This window comes from Triticum dicoccoides, chromosome 4A (genome assembly GCF_002162155.2).
Source record: "Triticum dicoccoides isolate Atlit2015 ecotype Zavitan chromosome 4A, WEW_v2.0, whole genome shotgun sequence".
In the NCBI taxonomy this organism is placed as follows: domain Eukaryota; kingdom Viridiplantae; phylum Streptophyta; class Magnoliopsida; order Poales; family Poaceae; genus Triticum; species Triticum dicoccoides.
The window spans coordinates 84,349,088-84,369,308 of NC_041386.1; the positions used below are offsets into that span (position 1 = coordinate 84,349,088).

A 20,221-nucleotide genomic window follows, 5' to 3' on the forward strand; every position below is an offset into this window, starting at 1 on the left:
TTCCAAAGTTATGCACAACCTCATTGAAACGTGGAAGGGAAGGCCAAAAAATTTCAAATTTAAAACTTCGAGGTCTTCTAGGGCCACAATCATTGGCAAGCAAGAGAGGGCAATGGTCCGAGAGCGACGAAGACAAGGGATCCCTACATACACGTACTTCGTGAACATACGGAACTCGTGCTTACGTTAAAGAGAAAACATGGGCATTTGATCCCACATCACTAATTATGCGCTATATTATGATTTAGGTCATATTCATGCAACTTACCGATATCCATTCTCGTGTTTGTTACTATCACCCACAACCGGTCGGTGGAGGCGCAGGTGGCGAATTCAACCACCTGGCTGTCAGGTCTGACATAGACACATTTCGACCTGCACTGCACACCACAATTTCAACTTGCGTGACCGATGTGCACATACACGACGACGAATAAAAAGACCGTCGGTGCAATTTATTCTCAGCGGAAGGTCGCAAGCAAGGAATTATAAAACACTTTGAACAAGACTCACATCACACTCCCCGGCTCCAGGAAGCCACGAGAAGGAGGCATCTAGCAAAGCCGAATACACCGTGTCCTTGCCAAGAGGATGCACTTCCGGGGCTAGAGATTCGCTTACTTTAATTTTTTTTGCTATCTTCGTGGCCGACACCGTCGTCGGAACAACAACCGCACCGGCAAAGATCGAGTAATTTTCTCCCCCTCTCCAAAAGCCCGCCTTAATTAATGATGCAGCGCCGTTCGAAGATGACGGGAAAATAGCCACGACCCGAGTACAGTTTCCCACCGGAACCTGCAGGTTTTTCGGGATCTTTCTCCTGTCGAATAAGGTTTCTGTGGATCATGCAGAATTGCACATATGTACAAAGTGATATCCATTGACGGGCCAACAACCTCTCCCTATCTTTGCCCATGTTGGTCACAGTGGCGTCGGCAATCTTCCTTCCTTCCGTCCTAGCACCACCAGCAAGCACCAGGTGGACGAGAGGACAAGATTCTGGCCATGGGCCGAGATCCGTTCGCAAAGGGATAATACCAGAACGAACAAGTGTCATGATTGCCCGCGTCCCAGAACCCTCCAGTCTATGCTCCTACTATCGCGTTTCATCTACCCGCTGTGTCCCGCTGATCGTATCTTCCTTTGTGCAGCTTCTATCTATGATTGCTCCCACCAACTGCAACCCAGTTTCAGAAAAAAAGAAAAGAAAAAAGAAACATGTATGTTGATGAAGAACGAAGGACATCAAATATTTCAACAGAATGATTGATTATAAGGTGCAGTGGATAGAGTAAATTTTCCAACAGAAACCTATTGATTCATTCAGTAAGACACAGAACAAGAACCAGTACAGAGGGGTAACACTCAAGCTCTATAGTTTTTAGCTACTAGCAGAATATAACCTCCATCATCTATGTACAGTACAGGAGGAAAAGCAAGGCATACATACGTGCAGGTGCAGCAACCGCCTGGAAGCAACAATCAATCATTCATAGGCGTACTACAGATCGACACGATGGAATCACATACATACACACATACGTACGAGGTATGGATCGGAGAACCGATCATTCCATCAAGCCTTCCACATGTCCTGGAAGGTGGAGTGGAAGCTGGCGAGGACGAGGAGGAGGAGGACGACCATGGCGACGCCCCAGGGGGAGCTGCCCTCGGAGGGCGCGGCCGGGTAGCCCCGCCAGCGGCTCTCGGTGGGGTAGAAGCCGAAGTAGCCCTCGAAGGTGTCGACGGAGGAGATCCAGCGGATGAGGAGGACGAGCGCGATGGGCACGCCCAGCAGGAACCAGCTGAACTGCTCCGACGCCTCCTCCATGAACTCCTCGTAGGAGAAGAACCACGACGCCCCCAGCAGCAGCGTCACCATCATCAGGATCAGGATCACCGGGTACGGCAGCGGCGACAGCGTGAACGCCTCCAGCACCGACGACTCCCCGCGCCGGTCGTAGTACGACATGGCTGCCTCGCTGCTTCTTTGTGCTGCCTCGCCTGGCGTGCGTTTGCTTGGCCTGCGAGGTGGGGAAAGTGGAAGGGAGAGGTGGGGGGATAGGGGCGCGTAACTGCTAGTAGTAGCGAGCGTGTTGCGGCTGTGGCCTGGCGCGCGTGGCGAGGAGACGGATGGATTGGAAGTTCGTGCGTGGAGTGGAGCCTGTGGGCTTGTGGACTTCCGGTGGCTAAATTATTCACCTAGACCCAGCACCCAGGATTGGCGCTGTCTGCTTCAGGTATCACAGCTGATCGATGAGCTCCCGGTGGACGTCCCCGTCAGCAAAACAGCACCTCAAAAAAGTCTTTGTGCTGCGGGTGGTGGTGTACGCGTGGCGGGGAGAGGTTCGGAAGCAGAGCTATCATCATTAGCTTTACGTGTAGCATGATGTATGTTTGGGAACACGATGATATTCTTTCTTGGCATAGTATAACTTGTGATGCTGATATGTGCAGAGTAGTAAAGGCATGGCCAACCCATAATCTTAGGGTGATGCCATGTAGGATCGGATATCAAATAAAGTGGGTTTGGACATAGAAGCGGGATCCTCAGCGGGAGACGGATGCATATGTACTAGAGTCTTTATTTTCTATTTATTGATGAGGCCCACTAATGATAGCTTGCATTGAGGAGAAAAAACAAATGTAAATGTGTCAAACTATTTTTTGTTATGAGGCATGTGTATTCATATGTCACTATTGTACATGCCCTAATTGATGAGATGAAGCCACATACTTGGTGAAGTGAGAAGGTGACGGTACATAGAATGGTCTGTCCAATACTTTAGTCTAGTCGGAATCTAAAAGTGAAGCTTTCTGGACTGTCCATTCAAGTCGACAAGGATCATTCCACGGCCAATAATTCAGGCTTAAGGCTCGGCCTTGATTTAGGCCTAAAGTGAGGGGAAGTGATTAGACTGACCGCCGCGCCGGATCTTCTAAAGCAACACGGTTGTAGCCCAGATTGTGTAATCTTTCTTTGTCTCTCCAGATCATGTCGTTGTAGTACTGAATGCACGTACCCTTACCGTACCGTCACAACATCACCATGGTGGCAGCATAGATGATTGCCGCACACAACCCGACATTGTCGCTCTTGCAGCATCGACTTGCAGCTCCAAGCGCCAAGCGTGGCCGCCTAGCACCTTGTAACATTCATTCCCTCCTTTGCAACACTAGCATATGCATGTAGCGACGGGGTGATGTAGCTGCACACCTTGTCTCTCGCTTGTAGCAAGCGGTTGTGCCGATTGGTCTATAGGCAGAGGAGGAGTAAGTAGTGCGACGGGAAATACTAAAAGATGGTCATGTGAGGGAGATAGATGGAAGAAGCGGGCGGTCACAAGATGCTTCTGGCAGTAAGAATACGGTTGAGAGATGAGCGGGACAACATGCAAATGCGCGATTTCCTTCGCCTGGTACTCTGATCACCCGCGGTTGAGTGGATGTACACTGGACTGACCTGTCATTTTGATCAACCGATAAAAAAAGATTTTCCTTCTTTTTAGTACTAAAAAATATGCACAAACCAACGAAGTCATGTGTACCCTTGTTAAGGTTACCCAAAAGTTATTAGTGGCCGCAAGCGGCGCGACACATGTGCATAGTTTATTGCCACCAAAGTATTTTGATTGGTTTCCCAACAAGAAGATGATATGGTTGATTGCACATGTTCTTTTTTGTGTGTGCCAAATTTTTTAATAATGAAACAACTCTTAAACCAAGCGTTCAAATTAAATTGTTTTTATTATTGTGTTCCTCGTGTTGAGATCTTTAAAATTAGGTTCATTGTTGATAGATTTTGACAAATATTTTTTGAATGCAATTTGTTCTCACACCAATAACTAACTTGTACTCCATGAAATTTTCACGTGGCAACGTACTTGTACTTTCCCATAATGTAGTGCATTCACGTGTAGCGCAAGTTGTGTTCCATGTGCTTCACCATATAGCACACATGTGCTTCGCGAGTGGCAAAGCAGACATATGCTATCACGTGAAACACACAATGTACCGCATGCACCACAGAGTACCTATGAACCATGCAATGGGAAAGTATCGGGGTGCTCCTAGCCTTGTGATACTCCCAGTGCTCCAATGTCAATTTTTAAAAATGTTTCAAAAAATTTCAGAAAAAATGCGAATGTTCACAAGGAATGTGACTACAGCCCTTAAAATTTTTAGGTCAAGCTCAAAACACACATTGAGAAACAAAAATGTGAAATCTAGCATGAATAGTGTAAAAAAGACAAAAGCAACATTGACACTTCACATTTGGATTTGTCTTTTTTGTTTCTCAATGTGCATTTCGAGTTTGGACCTAAAATTTCTAGAGGTTGTAGTCACATTCCTTGTGTGTTTCTAGGATACCAAACTGATATAGGCTCGGACAAGGTCAGGATTAACCGGGATCAATAAGTACGGGTGCCGATTTCAGGGACTAGAAGATGAGGGTCCGATTTCGACAAGAAATACGAGTTCAAGGTTTTTTTTAGACTTTACTCCCCCGCAACACACCTTACACATCACATGTTGCACTCCAGAAAACACAAACTCGAGGGAAAAATGAGAAAAGGGAGTTGAAACCGGTTATTGTACACACTGTGACGCCGTACACCTGCTTCACTTGGCTTACTAGCCAGCGCCATGTGACAAGCGCGGGTGCTCCTTCGTGGTTCCCTGCGAGGGAACCCACCAATCAGTGGCTCCCATAAATAAAATGCCAAACCATAAATGCAAAAAACCCGAAAGAAAACGAAGAAAAACATTTGTGGAAAAACTAGCCTAACGAGCTATTCCCATCGAGATGTGAAGAATCATAACGAGCTATTCCCATCGCTTTCTTCCCAAGACCTCCTATTCCATGCCTTAATTAAGCGTGGAATTATAGAGGAAACACATGTGCTTACATGGTTTGTTATTTAAAAAGGATACTTCACATATTTATATAGATAATGAAGAAATATTTTTATTTATTTTAAATATACTATATTACGTAAAACGGGAAATATGCATGCTCGTATATCTGAAAAATGTTAATCGTGCATTATAAATATTCATCATGTATTAAAAATGTTCATCGCATATTTATAAAATATTAATCGCTTATTATAAGAAATTTATATATGTATATAAAAATAGGAATAAAATAATAAGAAGTAAGAGAGAAAGAAAGAAACCATCAGAAAACTCGGAAGAATAAACGAAAAACAAAAAACGCAGAAAAACCAGAAGAAGAAAAAGACGGAAGAAAAATGGCCCCATCCGCACTGAGCCGGCCTAACAGCGCCACGGGGATTTGCCTTTCCCTTCCCCAGTCCAGTCCAACGAAGCCCGCGTGGCCCCACTTGAATCACAGTGGCGGCCCGGGAGGAATCAGACTGTTTCTCAGTAGCCCAGCCTAATACCGGCCTTTGGTCATCCGGGATTGAACCCCTTCCGCTCTTCCCTAACTTCGTCCGGACCACAGAAGGAAGCGCCGCCGCCCTCTGCCTCTTCCCCATCGGCCGATAGGCGCAAGCGCCCCAGCGCCGCCGCCCGACCGCCGGCGCTGGTGAGGGCATCCTTCATCCCTCGGTCTAAATCCTCTGTCGTTATTCCTCCTTGTCCACCAGCTCGGGCCCTCGGGTCTCTCCCCCATTACCCCCCAAAACCGACCCCGAAAAGCCGAAACCCTCGCCTCACCCCACCGCAGCAATGGCCGGAGAAGACGCCGCCGTTTCCGCGGGCACTGCGGCGCCGCACAATCCGCCCAAGAAGGAGGTGTACGACGAAGACGATGAAAACGACGTGCCGCTGGCGTTCTCTCGAGGCAAGAAGAAAGCGAGCGCGGCGAGCGCCACCAAGGTCAAGAAGGAGGAGGACGACGATGATAACATTCCGCTTGCGCGTCGGGCCAAAAAAGCGAGCAATGGGGGTGCAAAGAAGGAGAAAAAGGAGGAGTACGAGGAGGAAGAGGAGGAGTACGAGGAGGAGGAGGAGGAAGACGACGACGACGAGGATTTTGCAGATGAGTACACTCCGGTTTCGCGGGGAAAGAAGGTTCGATTCGGATCTTTGGGGATATTTTCGGTGCCAATTTGTGTGAGCAGCATGTCAATTTTATAGATCGGTTCAATTATTTTTATAGGTCTGTCTAGGGCACATCCAAATGTGCCCTAGTTCTTGCACATCCAAGTGACCCAATTATAAGCATAAAAAGAAAAAAGGAAAAGAAAAAAGAAATTACCCACACAAATCTCTGCGTAAGATCAATGACATAGGACGTAGATGTGCAATACTTATGGCACATCTAGATGTGCTTTAGCAAAACTGTAATTTTTATCAGTTTTGCTAAAGCACATCTAGATGTGCCATAAGTATTGCACATCTAAGTCATATGTCATTGATCTTACATTAAGATTCGTGTGAATACTTTCTTTCTCTTTTTTTTCTTTTTATGCTTGATTCACTCACTTAGATGTGCAATAACTAGAGCACATCTAGATGTGCCCTAGACACACCCAATTTTTATTGACATACGGGGATTTCTTACGAGCGTTTTGCGATTAGTAAGGATTCGTAAACTCATTTGCCAATATTTTCTTAGATCTGGACATGTCGCCGGATGACATTTTCAGTTAGAGAAAAATTGGAGGGTTGTCAAGCTTCCCACAGCGATTCGTAGCATATCCATTTTATTTAATTTTCTCTGTTGCAAAATTATCTTCAGCTGAGATGTATTGGATTTAGTTTACTGGTTTCTCCCAGTCTTTCCTTCCTTGTATAAAGATAACATTGCTGTGTCTTTTAGGGAAATGAGAAGGAGAAAAGCACTTCCAATAGCAAGGTGAAGGCTTCTAAAGTAAAGAAAGAAGAAACAGGTTCTGATGATGAATGCAAGGTCACAATTCTTCTTCTCTTGTTCCAGATTTATTTTGTCGATTCTGTTGTTGAGATTAGTAGTTGTGGACTTTTCAGCCAAAATCGCAGAAGAGAAGTCCAGCTGCAGGCAAACCCAAGATCTCCAAGATTAAGAAACCAAAAGATGAATATGATACAAAGGTATATGTCATTTTCATGATTTATGTTGTGTTGTTTATAGTTCTAAATTATTTTCTTGATTCATTGAAGGAGGAAAAGAAAATAAAGAAGGAAGTTGGTATCAAGGAAGATGAAAAGAAGGCTGCTGGGGTGAAGAAGGAGGGGGCTGCTGGGGTGAAGAAGGAGAGAAAGGTGTATGAATTGCCAGGGCAGAAACATGATCCTCCTCCTGAAGTATAACCATTATGACATTTCCCTATCTGATATGTTCTGATTCCTTTCATACGGAGCAATAATCGTTTTCTTTCTTGTTACAGAGGGATCCATTGAGGATATTTTATGAATCGCTCTATGAGCAGGTGCCCGATAGTGAAATGGCTGCATTTTGGTGAGATACCACATCTATGAAACAGTGTACCTGTGTTTTTTTTTTTGGACTAGCCAACTAGATATAATGGTAGCTTGTACAGGGTATTTAAACAAACTTGTTTCCAAGAATCACAGTAGAACCCTCTGAATTTTAGTTGAATATGTATTTTTTATTAGGAATAAGTTAGAGAATTCTCCACCTCATAATTTCATGAACTTAAAGCAACTCTAACCCATCTCCAAAACTTGACTCCCGAAAACCCAGTCCCAAAACTTAACTCCCAATAATTTCTGGGTATTGGGGGACTGGGAACTGAGCCATCCCCTAAACTTAACTCCCATTTTTTTTGGCTAATTCACACCTCCTTTTGCATAAAAAGATTACATTTCAACTATATTTCCACATTATTACAAGAAAAAGAAAATATCTTTTGGCCATTTTGTCTAATGGGTGGCAGGCAAAAGCTCGCCACGTCCGCTGCGGTGGATGGAAGGGGGCAATATGCCATGACCCTATCCCCTGATTCCCTGCCTCGACAACGCTGAAGGCCGCTTCTCGGCTCAGGAGGTGGTGGGGTGGTCCAGCGCGGTGGCTGTGGCGGCCATGAGCTTTGGCTTGGTGGCGCGAGGTGGTGGCGGTGGCGGTGGGAGGAGGCGGAGATAGGTGGCCGCGTGGCTCGCCAGAGCTGGCGAGGGGAGGAGGCGTAGATAGGCAGCGGCGTGGCTCGCCAGAGCCGGTGACTTGGCCGGAGTTGTTGCTGGCGGCAACTTTGGCGGTGGCGGTTTGGGGGGGGGGGGAGGAAAATTTCTCCCGCCAAAAAAAGTATTGGCAGGGAGCAAAACCTCCCAAAGCTGTTTTTTTGGGGGAGCTTCCAAAAATTTCTTGGTAGTTAGAAGGGGTATTGGGGATGAGTTAGATGGGTCTAACTCCCAACGGTGGCAAATTTTTGGTAGGTAAGGATTTTTTTGGGATGGGTTAGAGTTCCTTTCAGAAGCTGGGAAACGAGATATAAATCAAAACACATTGGTATTTGTATACATGTTCTCTAAATTTGATAAATACTGAACTACAATATAGCCAGCGTTACTTGTACCACTGTGCTCGACTGATAATGCAATTCTGTGTTTGTGGAACATCAGTAATCTGAAATTGTTAAACTATTTCTGAACACAATGAAGTGATCATTGCGTCTTGCACTGCTGAACTAACATGAAGCTATTATGATCGGCTGCTGGTAGATTAATGCAATATCAAAGGCGAACCAAGTTCAGTTAAAACTTGAAAGCACCAGTATTTTTAATCTCCACTGATCTATGGTGTTAAATATTGAAGGTCAGCCACAGAATCTAAATGGTTATTTGCTTATGATGATAATAAAATCCTGGCTTAGTAGTGTTTTCCAAAAACTGGTTGGTGGCCTGGTGCAGGTTCCATATAAGAACATTTATAGCACACATTACTGTTGAGCTATAAAACAGCTTGGTGGTGTGAGTGTCGTTTGTGTAGGTTGTATGCTTCTGCCTTATACCTCTCAATTGTTGTTATGAAACAAGTTCTGCTTGCAGCCGAGGTCCACTTTTCTTGGGTAAACATGAGGTCCATGAGTCAGAGATGTGACCTTGTTTCATCATCAATTACTAATAAACCTCGCTTGTTTTTAGTTAGATTTCCACTTACTAGTTGCTCCTGACCGAATCATACACTAGCATAATATTTCATTCTGGTAGTAATTACTTGTAGCTTGTGTGTTGAAAGTGTTATTTATTCATGTCTGGTTTATACATTTTATGCATACACTAATAGTTCCTCTGATGTAAGCAAGTAACTGTTTGGATGTACAGGTTGATGGAATGGGGTTTGCTACCGCTGGATGTGGCTACAGAGGTCTTTGCGAGGAAACAGGGTCAGAAACAGGTTCTGAAACTGAGATCACCGGTCAAAACGCCTTCTACACAGAGAAGGGCAAGTTCTCCAACCAAGAAGGTACTGCTGTTAGGCGATAAGAAAACCAACTCAGGTACAAAGGGAAAAACCACAGCGCAAAAGAAGAGGGCATCTAGCAACACTGATGACGACGAGGACGACGACTTTGTCGAAACCAACTCAGCCACAAAGGGAAAAACCACAGCACAAAAGAGAAAGAAGGCATCTAGCGACACAGATGACGACGACGATGATGACTTTGTCATGCCTAAGAAGCCCAAGAAGCAAAAGATCTCTAGCTAAGTATCCGATCCTTAAACAAGGCATGTGTCCTTTGTGTTACCATTGACTTTGTACTAGATCAGTATAACCTTAGGAAACGGTGAGACTTTTCCTTATTCCGTGCACTGACGCTGTGATGCGTATGAACTTCTGGAACAAAACTATTGAGGTGTGAAGCGGTGCGATGACTCCATGTCTTCCAGTGCTTGCGTAGATTCATGTTATCCATCGTGAACCTTACGAAACTATTGACATGTCTTGCAGTACTTGCGTAGTGATTCGTGTTTTTCTTTTCGCTTTGAATTCTACTGAGGTTGACAAACTGAAGCATCATTTTCTACACAAAGATTACTTTCTTTTCCTGATTATTATTGGAAATGAAAGCTGAATGTTTCTTCTCCCATTCTTACATCAGAACACAGATAATGCTTTCGCACGTAGCATCTCTCCCAACCAATGCATTCGCACGCAGTAACATTTCCCATTGACAATTTGTCTTTATGGCTTGGTAGCCTTATTCCAAACTTATACATTAACCAGAGTACTTGACGAACTGCAACGCTGCATTCCGTCAGGTTCCAATCAACCATAGCAACGCAGGAATGCTCGTGATCAGATAAAAAGCACAACCACAGGCACCGCTTACGGAGAGGCCTTATGCCCACTCCCATACTATTTACCTTTCATGTGCATATTGCTACTCGCTCGGCGGTGATGCCACCGCCGGCGACGGCAACAGGGCGGACGAGCTGGACAGCGGCTCGTGGACGACGGTGCTGGTGGAGAAGAAGATCGGTTCGCCGCTCAGCCGCAGCATCACGGCCCCAAGCACCTCCGTCAGCAGCTTCTTGAACTCCGCTTCTTCGACCACCTTCCCGTCGCCGGCGTCCGCCACCTTGAGCGCCTCGTCCACGACGGCGTCCACCTGCGGATCATTCAATCAAAACCATGTTCATTCTCCAGTAAACATCACGGTCTCGACTGTGCCGGCTGAAACAAAACTAGTATCAGTACCTGAGCAACAGAGCCATGGGGTGGTAAGCTTGCTGCATCGGCCATCTTATCGAGTGCGACTCGCAGGTGCTCCTTGTCCTTGGGCGCCTTCTTCCTGAGCTCCGCCGGCACGTCCCTCCACACAGAATCCAGCAGCTAGCACATACACCATCATAGACCATTAATACTCATGATCACTCTCTGAAGAAAAATGCCAAGTTAGTCTGATCGTGTACCTTGTCCAGCTCGAACTTGTTTCCCAGCAGCCTCCTGACACCGGTCCCGTCGAAGGTGTTCTCGGTGTGCGCAACGATGACGTGCCGCTCCTGAAGCTGCTCCGCGACGCTGCCCAGCAGCTTCTTCAGCTGCTCTAAGAAGACGTCCCGGGACGCCGGTTGCTCGAGCTCATCGGTGGAGAGCTGCTGCAATGCCGGCTCTACCACGTTCTCTACCACCTGCCAGTGTGAAGCAAATCTTACGTACTATGTTCAGACATCCGACAAGAACAATGGCTAGGACTGGCAAGGAGTGTTCATTCGTTCGCTTACCCAAGGGTCAGCGGCTGGGGGCATGCCGTGGTCGACGCCGAGCTGCTGGACGGCGGCTAGCAAGCATTGCCGGAGAGGGGCATCTCCAGACCCAACCTGTGAGAAGATGGCAGCGGCTGCCGGCTCATACCTTGGGCTGGACACGAAGTCCCTGAGGTCCTCGCCGTCGATGCGCAGTATCACGATCGGGTCCTTCTTGAGCCCGGCCGCCATGCCAAGGAGAATGTCGGACAGGACCTCCTGGAACTCTGCCCTGCTCACCCCCTCTTGGTTCCCATGACCATGAGCGAACTCGCTCATTGCCTGCACATCAATCAGGTTTGCGATACATGTGAGAGAACAGAAATGTGGTATTCAGGCACAGCAGCAGAGCAAACAAATAAGCCGGTCTCTGGACTTCTCTTGTGGATCCAATCCCCTAGTGGATTCAATCCACGCAGGGTTTGGGTGATCCTCACCCCGTCACCCAATCCCCACTAATCCTTTCCTGCATAATCCCTGTCTACGTATAATTGTTCGTTTACACCTCTCTCTTGGCAGATGAGCTGGAAGCCTAGCAGAATAGAAATTGAGAGTGGTGAGGAGAGGGCAAAAATCTTATCCGTGGCAAGAGAATTTTTGGGAGGAGCGGACGCCGGAGATGGGGGTCGCTGCGGGAGCCGCCGTGCTCACACCGCTGCACCTCGAGATCTCCTTCGAGCTCGTGTCGGGATGGAAGAAGAAGGTCGTGCCGAGGATCTTCTGCTGGGGAGGGGGTTCATGTAGAAGGCAACAGTCGGTCTTCAATGGAGGATTGTGTTACGTACCAGCTTCACTAATCACTCAAGAGTACAGGATTACAGAGATTTGGGCAGCTAATTCACCATGGTACAAGTAGCAGCAGGAAGGAGAATCAAGGGAGAGAGGGCCAGGGGTAGGAGAAAGGTAGGGGAAGGGTAGGAGAAGGGATGCCGCCGTGTTGTTCGTGATTTCGTCCCCAGTCTCTGTTCCAGCTCCTGGTCTTTTGTAGCAGCAATCCAGGCCATCTTTGGCCCAAAGCCAGCCCACAATCCACCACGGCCCACCCAGGTGGCACAGTCCGTGACAGATTGAGTTCGTCTCTCCGGCTCCTTCCCCCCGCCGCCGCCGCCGCCGCTCTTGCCCTCTTATTTTTCTTTCGAGACGAAACGACTAGAGGAGAAGAGATGAGGCGTGGTTTTTTTCCACGCGGAGGGAGACGTGGCCCAAAACCCGGTGGAATCCCTGCGGTTTGAGGGGGTTTTGGATGGGAAATAAACCCGTCCGGGTTTAACCGAATATGCATATAAGCTAAGCGGGGATCCAACCCCTGCGAGGGTAAAACCCACGGGGTTCGGGACAAAACCCCTCCGATCCTGGCGGGGGTGGGATTAAACGAACGAAGCCTTAGGAAAGAAAAATTGGCGCAGTCTCCGTTGAGAATCCTGTCTGAAGTTGAACAGTGCAAACAAAAGTTGCCGGTCTCTGGACTTCTCTTATGGCAATTTATGTGTCTCTATCTTGGAGAAAAAGGAATTTTAATTTTAGCATACATCTTTAGAGGAAGAACAAATAAAGTTGAAGGAACTGAAAATCAGGGTTGTCCCCATCCATGTTCCTGTCCAAGTGCCTATCCTGTCTGAAGCTTGACCTGGCAACTAACTTAGATCATGTGAATTCAGGCAGGAAATGGTCTTTCAGCTGACAGAAATGTTTTGCTGAACCTGCTGGACTAATTAATCTTATACTCCTACTATTTATTTATTTTGGCTCAGAAGTGATACCTCTCCCAGTTCACCCCTCTTCCAAATTAAAACTGTTTTAACATGTGCCTTCCCTCAATGCCGATTCAGATAAACTAGTCTCCGTTGTTAGTTGGAACAATGCATTCCACTAACTCAGGGCCTCACGGGCACATCAATATCGCTGTTCACCACACGTTGTGATACGATCATTCATGCGAACATTAGATAGATTTTGTTTTTGCGACGCTAAGTCAGATAGATCGGCGGGCATCGATTTCGGAAGAGATTGACAGGATTTGTAGTAAATGATCGAGGTGACGAGGATGAGGAAAAACTGATAAAAGCTCTGATTGTGATGTTTTAGGTTCTTCCCCCAAACCACCAATGGCGTGCCTGAACTCGGGTTCAGGGCATCTCGACACGGACTTGCGCGCAAACCTGAATCCCGCATTGAATTCATAAAATCTTCGTCGGCTAAAGCTTTTAGTGTAGGAGATTGAATAGCGAAAAGGATTTCGACTTCAAACGTAGGATCATCGTCTGCTAAGTATACCGGCCAGCAACCACAACTTTTCTATCCTCTTGTTCGATATCCTGTGGCTCTGTATGGCCCATAGAACGTTGCTGTCGTCTTTTCAGGGTATCCAACTGAAGTCACTACATGTGATAAATATTATTGCGAGAACTCGTGCATGTGATGTCTCTCGTATATATCCTTGCAAGAATGAACGCAATTATTTGTAGGGAAGAACGCTCTTATATTTGTTTACAGAGGAAGTACTTGTTAGGTGTTCCACACACAAAAAAATGGTTAAAAAATTTAGATCTAGCTAGTTAAATTAACGAAAGCACATTGCATGCTTAAAAGAAAAGGATAAAAATACCGAAGAGCTATTACATCTTTCGAGCAAAAAGCAAAAAATACACCCACACACACCTGCCACGAACTGAGGTTGTGTTTCACATTGAGGTGGATTAGAGTAATCCCGCTGTTTTAACCAGTTTTTGACTATTTCTTGTTTGTCTGACAAAACTTTTCTGCTTCTGCAGTTATTTTTGAACAACTATTATAAAGAGTTCAACACATCGTAGTACACTCACTGCAAGGTGGCAAATAAAAAGCATTCATGCAACACATGCATTTTCCTTTCAGTTAGACAAAAGGACAGAAATAGCGGTTGGAGTTTCGCTGAAATTCAGCCAAAATCTGAATTCTGCCGGGGCTGGGCGCGAGTACATGCAGGTGTCACCGAATGTTTCGGACAGAAACCTTTGCTGTGGAGTTTTATGTGCCAAGCGGCGAATTCAGTACACGCACACCATCAAGCTCAGAAACTCGTATGCTTGCTCGCGGATCATGGCCCCTCAAGCTACGAGATCATGGCGGCCAGCCAAGACTAGCTATCTGTCCGGTGCAGCAGCCATAGCACACCACATAGTACGTACGTACCTCGGAGTAGATGTGGTCGGCGTTGGGCGAGGAGCCCTGCGCGGGCAGGCCGAGCGAGGCGCCGATGTCGGCCACGGCGGGCTGCAGCTCCCGCACGGACAGCCGGCCGTCCCCGTCGGCGTCGAGCTGCCGGAACTTGCTCTCCGCGAACATGCCGAACGCCTCCCGGTCCTCCACCAGCTCCCGTATCCCGGACCCGTCCACCACCACCTTGGCCCGATCCTCCTCCTCCTCCCTCTCCCCGCCGCCGCCGCCGGCACCGCCACCTCCGCCCTGCTTCGCCTTCCTCCACCCGAACCAGCTCCTCTCCATTTGCTATATATATGGATGGACTGGCCGCCGCACCGAGGAAAAGTTGCAGGCCCCCTTTCCCACGCGCGGCTACAGGACAGCGGGATCGGGAAGCTCTTCCCGATCGCTTTGCGTCTTGGCGTTTGGTTCTGCTGCTTGTGCGCGCGGGAGAGGGACGCGGGAGGGAATAAAAAGCGGCCGGCCGGGGAAATGTTTGGCGCTGTCGGCGGCTGGATAACGCGCGTGCGCCGGACACGTACGCGCGGCGGCCACTTGTTCTCTCCCGGGCGGATTGTTTTGTACTACTTCCCGAACGTAATCTCGCGCGCGCGCTCGTGCGACGGTACCGTGGGATCGCGGCGGCGACGACGACGCACGCGGCGCAGCGCAGGGTTGGAATTCGCCGAGGATATATATATATATTCCCATTGGCTGTCACGCACGCATTCTCGATCTCCGTATGATTAATATTGTTATCCGTTCATGAAGAAATATAAAAGCCCTTAGATCACTAATGTTACTTCAGTGATCTAAACGCTTTTATATTTATTTACAAAGGAAGTACTTATCTTAGATTATCTAGATACAAGTATATTCAGATTCAGATATGTTTGTATCTACAAAAATCTAAAACAAATATTTTGAAGCAGAGGTAATATCACGGAGCACTTCCTTCGTTCATAAATATATGGATGTTCTAACTTTTTTGTGAATCAGATGTATATAAACATATTTTAATGTGTTTATTCACTCATTTATGAACGGAGGGAGTAGCATTTACATGTGAAACGGTCCGGGCTTTTTGCTTGTTTATTATTCTGAGCTAGATAGATAGATAGATTGAAAGAAAGGATGGATGGAGAGAGCTTTTTGTTTGGATGTGGCTCCTTCTTCTCCGGTGGGAGAAGGCATATGTCATGGTCGGTGCGGGTCTCCATCGTCGTGGCCGGGCATGCTGGCCAAAAGCGACGACGACCGGTGTCGACCTGTGGCTTGGCTGTGCGCAGCTGCAAAAGGAGGAGTTTTCCTTGGGCGGGATAACGAGGCCTTTGACAAAGGATCGAGCTAGCTAGGAAAAAGAACGTGTCGACCTCTCTTGGCATTTCCCCTGCTTTAGCAATCGGCATCTGCTCGAGATCATTTACAGTAGCTTCTAAGCAAGGGCCAAAAAGATACTACTGGCCTTTCTTACGAACCTAGTGTGGCCTCGTAGATGCACTAGTTTTATTAAGGCAACCAACCTCTCTAGACATGTTTTATGCGCAGCGAGTTCTGCTATTTATGTATAGATTAGTAAAGGGGAAATACACGGGAGCTGTTGGATGCTCCACACCCCTATACGAATACTAAATTTTAAAAATACATTTTTTTTTTGGAATTTGGGGATATCAAACTTGAGCGCCAATTTGTTCACGTGTGAAGTTTCGTGAAAAAAATACCAGAAAACTATCCGTGGCGGACGAAATACAGTCCAAACTAAAATTCACCCAGACAGTTTTTTCTTTACATATGATTTTTTTGTCTTTTTTGCCACGGATACATTTCCTGGTATTATTTTGCGAAATTTCACATGAAAATAGATTGGACACCAAGCTTGATATCTAAAATCCTGGTTTTCTTTTTCAAATTTCTCTGATATTTTTTAAAGCAATTTTAGCTTGCTCCCTTTTACCCCTTCTTTTTTTTTGAGAATCACCGGGGGAGGAGTTCTTCCACCCGAATATATTATTCAAAGTGGCCAAAAATGCCAGAGGAGTGATCCAGTTTATAAGGAAAATCGGATCGAAAACCTGAACAAATTGACCCATTTATAAGAAAAACCGGGCCGAAAACCGTACAAGGCACGACCAAGCTAGTAGGCATAAGACCATCACCACGAGAGACGCAAGTAGATGTGGGGTGTCGTCGGAAGATCACAATACAGGACTTTGCAAATAGCCGAACGCATCGGCGAGCATATCAGCCCCCATGGCACAACTCAGGAGCATCCACAATCAACGAGTGTCATCCGAGAGACACGAACCTTGACTGGGGCTCCGCCACAGGAAATAAGAACGATTAGCAAGTTTGAAAGGCATCTTGCGCCAATCTTGAGGAAAGATGAGCCGAGACAACACCAAGAGCACGAAGCTCGCCGCAACACAATGGCAACCATGAGAGGGTCTTGAGCAGCCATTACCAACGTGAGATGCACGAGAACACCACCACCGTAGACAAAGAGCTCCAATCAACTGTAACGCCCTCGATGCGGCTATAGCTCCCACGTGTCGAGGCACAACTTAGAGACATAACCGCATTGAAAGCAATGTCGCAAGTTAGGCAATCATTAAAACATCCCATGTAAGGCATAATAGAAGGGGGAGAAACATAGTTGGCTTACACTCGCCACGTCACATCAAAGTACATAAATAACATCCATCATACAAACACTCATGGCCCGGCTACGGCGCCAAAATGGAAAAGAACCCAACATGCGACAAGGTCCCAATAAAACCCCAATTAGGCACCACTACTGATCATCAGGAAAAGACACGTAGTATCGCTGAGAGTCTTCGTCGAACTCCCACTTGAGCTCGTACTCGTCACCTGGAGCGGAATCACCTGGACCTGCATCTGGAGTTATAGTATCTGCGAGCCACAGGGACTCAGCAATCTCGCACCCTCGCGATCAAGACTATTTAAGCTTATAGGATTGGGTAAGGCAAATATAAGTGGAGCTGCAGCAAGCGACTAGCATATATGGTGGCTAACTTATTCGCAAAAGAGAGCGAGAAGAGGAGGCAAAGCACGAGCGAGAAGCTAGAGGAACAACCTGCGCAAGCATTACTCCAACACCGTGTCCACTTCCCGGACCCCGCCGAGAAGAGGCCATCACAGTAACACACTCAGTTGATTCATTTTAATTAATTAAGGTTCAAGTTATCTACAACCGGACATTAACAAATTCCCATCTGCCCATAACCGCGGGCACAACTTTCGAAAGTTCAGTCCCTGCAGGGGAGTCCCAACTTAGCCCATGACAAGCTCTCACGGTCAACGAAGGAATAGACCTCCTCCCAAGACGTTCCGATCAGACTCGGTATCTCAGTAATTCAAGACACTTCGACAGGTTAAAACAAATCCAGCAACACCGCCCGAATGTGCCGACAAATCCCGATAGGAGCTGCACATATCTCTTTCTCAGGGCACACTCAGATGAACACTAAGTACAACTAAAACCAACCCTCAAGTTGCCCCGAGGTGGCGCTGCAAGTGGCTCTATTTGGACCAACACTCAGAGGAGCACTGGCCCGGGGGGGTTTAAAATAAGATGACCCGCGGGCTCCGGAAACCCGAGGGAAAAAGAGGCTAGGTGGCAAATGGTAAGACCAAGGTTGGGCATTGCTGGAAAAGCTTTAATCAAGGCGAACTATCAAGGGGTTCCCATTATAACCCAACCGCGTAAGGAACACAAAAATCCGGGAACATAACACCGATATGACGGAAACTAGGGCGGCAAGAGTGGAACAAAACACTAGGCGAGAGGCCGAGCCTTCCACCCTTTACCAAGTATATAGATGCATTAAGATAACATAGCGATAAAATGATATCCCAACAAGTAAATAAATGTTCCAACAAGAAACAGCTCCAATCTTCACCTGCAACTAGCAACGCTATAAGAGGGGCTGAGCGAAGCGGTAACATAGCCAATCAACGGTTGCTAGGACAAGGTGGGTTAGAGGTTTGACATGGCAATTGGGAGGCTGACAAGCAAAAGGTAGGCATCGTAGCATTGGCATAGCAAAGAGCGAGCAAACTAGCATAGCAAAGATAGTAGTGATTTCGAGGGTATGATCATCTTGCCTGCACAGTTGTCAGAGTTGACTGGATCCTCACAAGCAAAGTCAACGGGCTCCTCGGCAGCGAACTCGTCTCCTGGCTCTACCCAACAAGACAAACAAGCAACAAGGATACAATCAACCACGTGCAAGACCAAGCAATAAGATGAAATGATGATATGCTATGCGGGGTGCGATGCGGGATGCAAAATGCAAGATATGACAGGAAATGCATGGACCTGGCCTCAACTTGGAATTCCAAGGGTGCCACTGGAAAGATGAGATGAAATCGCTTGAAAACAATATAAAGAACGCCGGAATCGGAGTTACGGTTTGGAAATGGCAAGCGTTTTAAGATCGACACCGGTCTGCGATTTACGGCAAGTAGGCATCTAAATGCAATGCAACCAACATGCTACAGCCACCAAACATGACAACAAAATACATGGCAGGGATGCACACAAGATGCTTAACAAAAGACTAGCACTGAGCCACAGCCAATTCATCCATGAAGAGGTTCAAACAAGCATGGCAAAAACGCAAATGCAAAACAGATTCCAGACTTAGTGAAATTAACACTCGTCTGAAATTTCAGATCACGAAGCCCTCTTCGGAGCAGCAAAACAACATGATACATGACCTGATTAAGACAAGTAAGAACATGGCATGGAGCTACTCAACAAGCTTAACAAAAGACCCAAAGTTACTTGGGGCCAAAAGGGTTCACAAAATATACTAACGGGCACACGAACATAGCTAAAACACAATCAATTTTCAGACTTAGTGAAAACTGAGACATGCTGAAATATAACTCACGAAGGCATGTAAACAAGGTCGATGCACTCACCACGGTGCAAGTAATGGCAAGGCAGGCATACATCCATCAAAAAGGCACAAAATACAAGCTAGACATGGCAAGAACAATGGCATAGCATGCACGGATCAACTACAATAACATCGGCAAAATCGCAAACAAGTTGACGAACTGCCCAGATTCACCATGAAGCAAAAGTAGAGCTCGATTGACTCAAGCTAGGGTGCTCCATAATTGCAAACAAAGACATGGATGGATAGAGCATAACATGATTAACAAAACTTCTTTACTGATCATCCTCAAAAGAGGCACGGATCACTAGAAAACAAGCTGAACATATGGCATCATGAACTAAATAATCCCAGACTTGGTGAAAACAACTAAGTCTCTGAAAACAGATTTCCCGGGTGCCTCACTTTGCAAGCTTGCACAAGTCACCACACACATCCTAGAAATGCATGGGATGCACATCTGGAAAGAAGACAAAATGCTTAACAAAACATATGAAGGACTCACAGGCATAGCATGCACACATTAATCATGGCAAAAATGACAAAAGTCTAAGATGAACTAGCAGATCTGACAATTAACTCACGAAGCCTCCTTCTAACAGCATTTTGGGCATCAATATGAGCTCAAATGAAAATGATGCAATGGAATTGAATGATCTACTCGTCGAGGCGAACATTTTGATATATTATATGCCCAAATCGGAGCTACGGACGCAAAGTTACGACAGGTCAAAGTTTGCATAAAAATTAGGGTTTCGGGAGGAGAAAGTCAACCGGGATATTCTTAGATCTAGATCCAGATCGGGCACGGGAACCGAGGTCGCCGGATTTACTGTAGCTGCTCGCCGGATCCGATGGGGAAGAAGGCCAGGGTCGGTGGAGAGGACCGGGCGGCGGTGGAGCTTGCTCCGGCCCGGCGGAGGGGGTGGCCCGCGGCGGCGCGGCGTGCTCCGGGC

General features: G+C 46.8%; 3 protein-coding genes across 3 annotated transcripts; 1 reads left to right on the forward strand and 2 right to left on the reverse strand.

Moving 5' to 3' along the window:
• Window positions 1–1,292: 1,292 nt before the first annotated feature.
• On the reverse strand, window positions 1,293–2,169 carry LOC119285125. The gene has a single exon (XM_037564343.1). The coding sequence runs from the start codon at window positions 1,970–1,972 to the stop codon at window positions 1,577–1,579; it is 396 nt and encodes a 131-aa protein (XP_037420240.1). The 5' UTR covers window positions 1,973–2,169; the 3' UTR covers window positions 1,293–1,576.
• Window positions 2,170–5,432: 3,263 nt separating this feature from the next.
• On the forward strand, window positions 5,433–9,864 carry LOC119285127 (high mobility group nucleosome-binding domain-containing protein 5-like). Its single transcript, XM_037564345.1, has 6 exons — window positions 5,433–6,042; window positions 6,794–6,883; window positions 6,961–7,044; window positions 7,114–7,257; window positions 7,341–7,411; window positions 9,235–9,864. Exons 1-6 carry the CDS (start codon window positions 5,698–5,700, stop codon window positions 9,617–9,619), a joined length of 1,119 nt encoding a protein of 372 aa, XP_037420242.1. The 5' UTR covers window positions 5,433–5,697; the 3' UTR covers window positions 9,620–9,864.
• Window positions 9,865–9,954: 90 nt separating this feature from the next.
• Window positions 9,955–14,897, reverse strand: LOC119285126. The gene is made up of 5 exons (XM_037564344.1): window positions 14,332–14,897; window positions 11,140–11,442; window positions 10,828–11,046; window positions 10,613–10,747; window positions 9,955–10,523 (listed from the first exon to the last, which is right to left on the reverse strand). Exons 1-5 carry the CDS (start codon window positions 14,641–14,643, stop codon window positions 10,296–10,298), a joined length of 1,197 nt encoding a protein of 398 aa, XP_037420241.1. The 5' UTR covers window positions 14,644–14,897; the 3' UTR covers window positions 9,955–10,295.
• Between the last annotated feature and the right edge of the window lie 5,324 nt (window positions 14,898–20,221).

What these genes read in the sequence shown, in the direction of transcription:
- LOC119285127 (XM_037564345.1), top strand. Translation starts at nt 5,698, where the DNA reads ATGGCCGGAGAAGACGCCGCCGTTTCCGCGGGCACTGCGGCGCCGCAC. An exon ending in CGGTTTCGCGGGGAAAGAAG is followed by an intron (nt 6,043 to 6,793) that starts GTTCGATTCGGA and finishes TGTGTCTTTTAG; the next exon opens with GGAAATGAGAAGGAGAAAAG. An exon ending in AACATGATCCTCCTCCTGAA is followed by an intron (nt 7,258 to 7,340) that starts GTATAACCATTA and finishes TTCTTGTTACAG; the next exon opens with AGGGATCCATTGAGGATATT.
- LOC119285125 (XM_037564343.1), bottom strand. Translation starts at nt 1,972, where the DNA reads ATGTCGTACTACGACCGGCGCGGGGAGTCGTCGGTGCTGGAGGCGTTC.
- LOC119285126 (XM_037564344.1), bottom strand. Translation starts at nt 14,643, where the DNA reads ATGGAGAGGAGCTGGTTCGGGTGGAGGAAGGCGAAGCAGGGCGGAGGT. An exon ending in CCGACCACATCTACTCCGAG is followed by an intron (nt 11,443 to 14,331) that starts GTACGTACGTAC and finishes ATTGATGTGCAG; the next exon opens with GCAATGAGCGAGTTCGCTCA. An exon ending in CCCCAGCCGCTGACCCTTGG is followed by an intron (nt 11,047 to 11,139) that starts GTAAGCGAACGA and finishes TCACACTGGCAG; the next exon opens with GTGGTAGAGAACGTGGTAGA.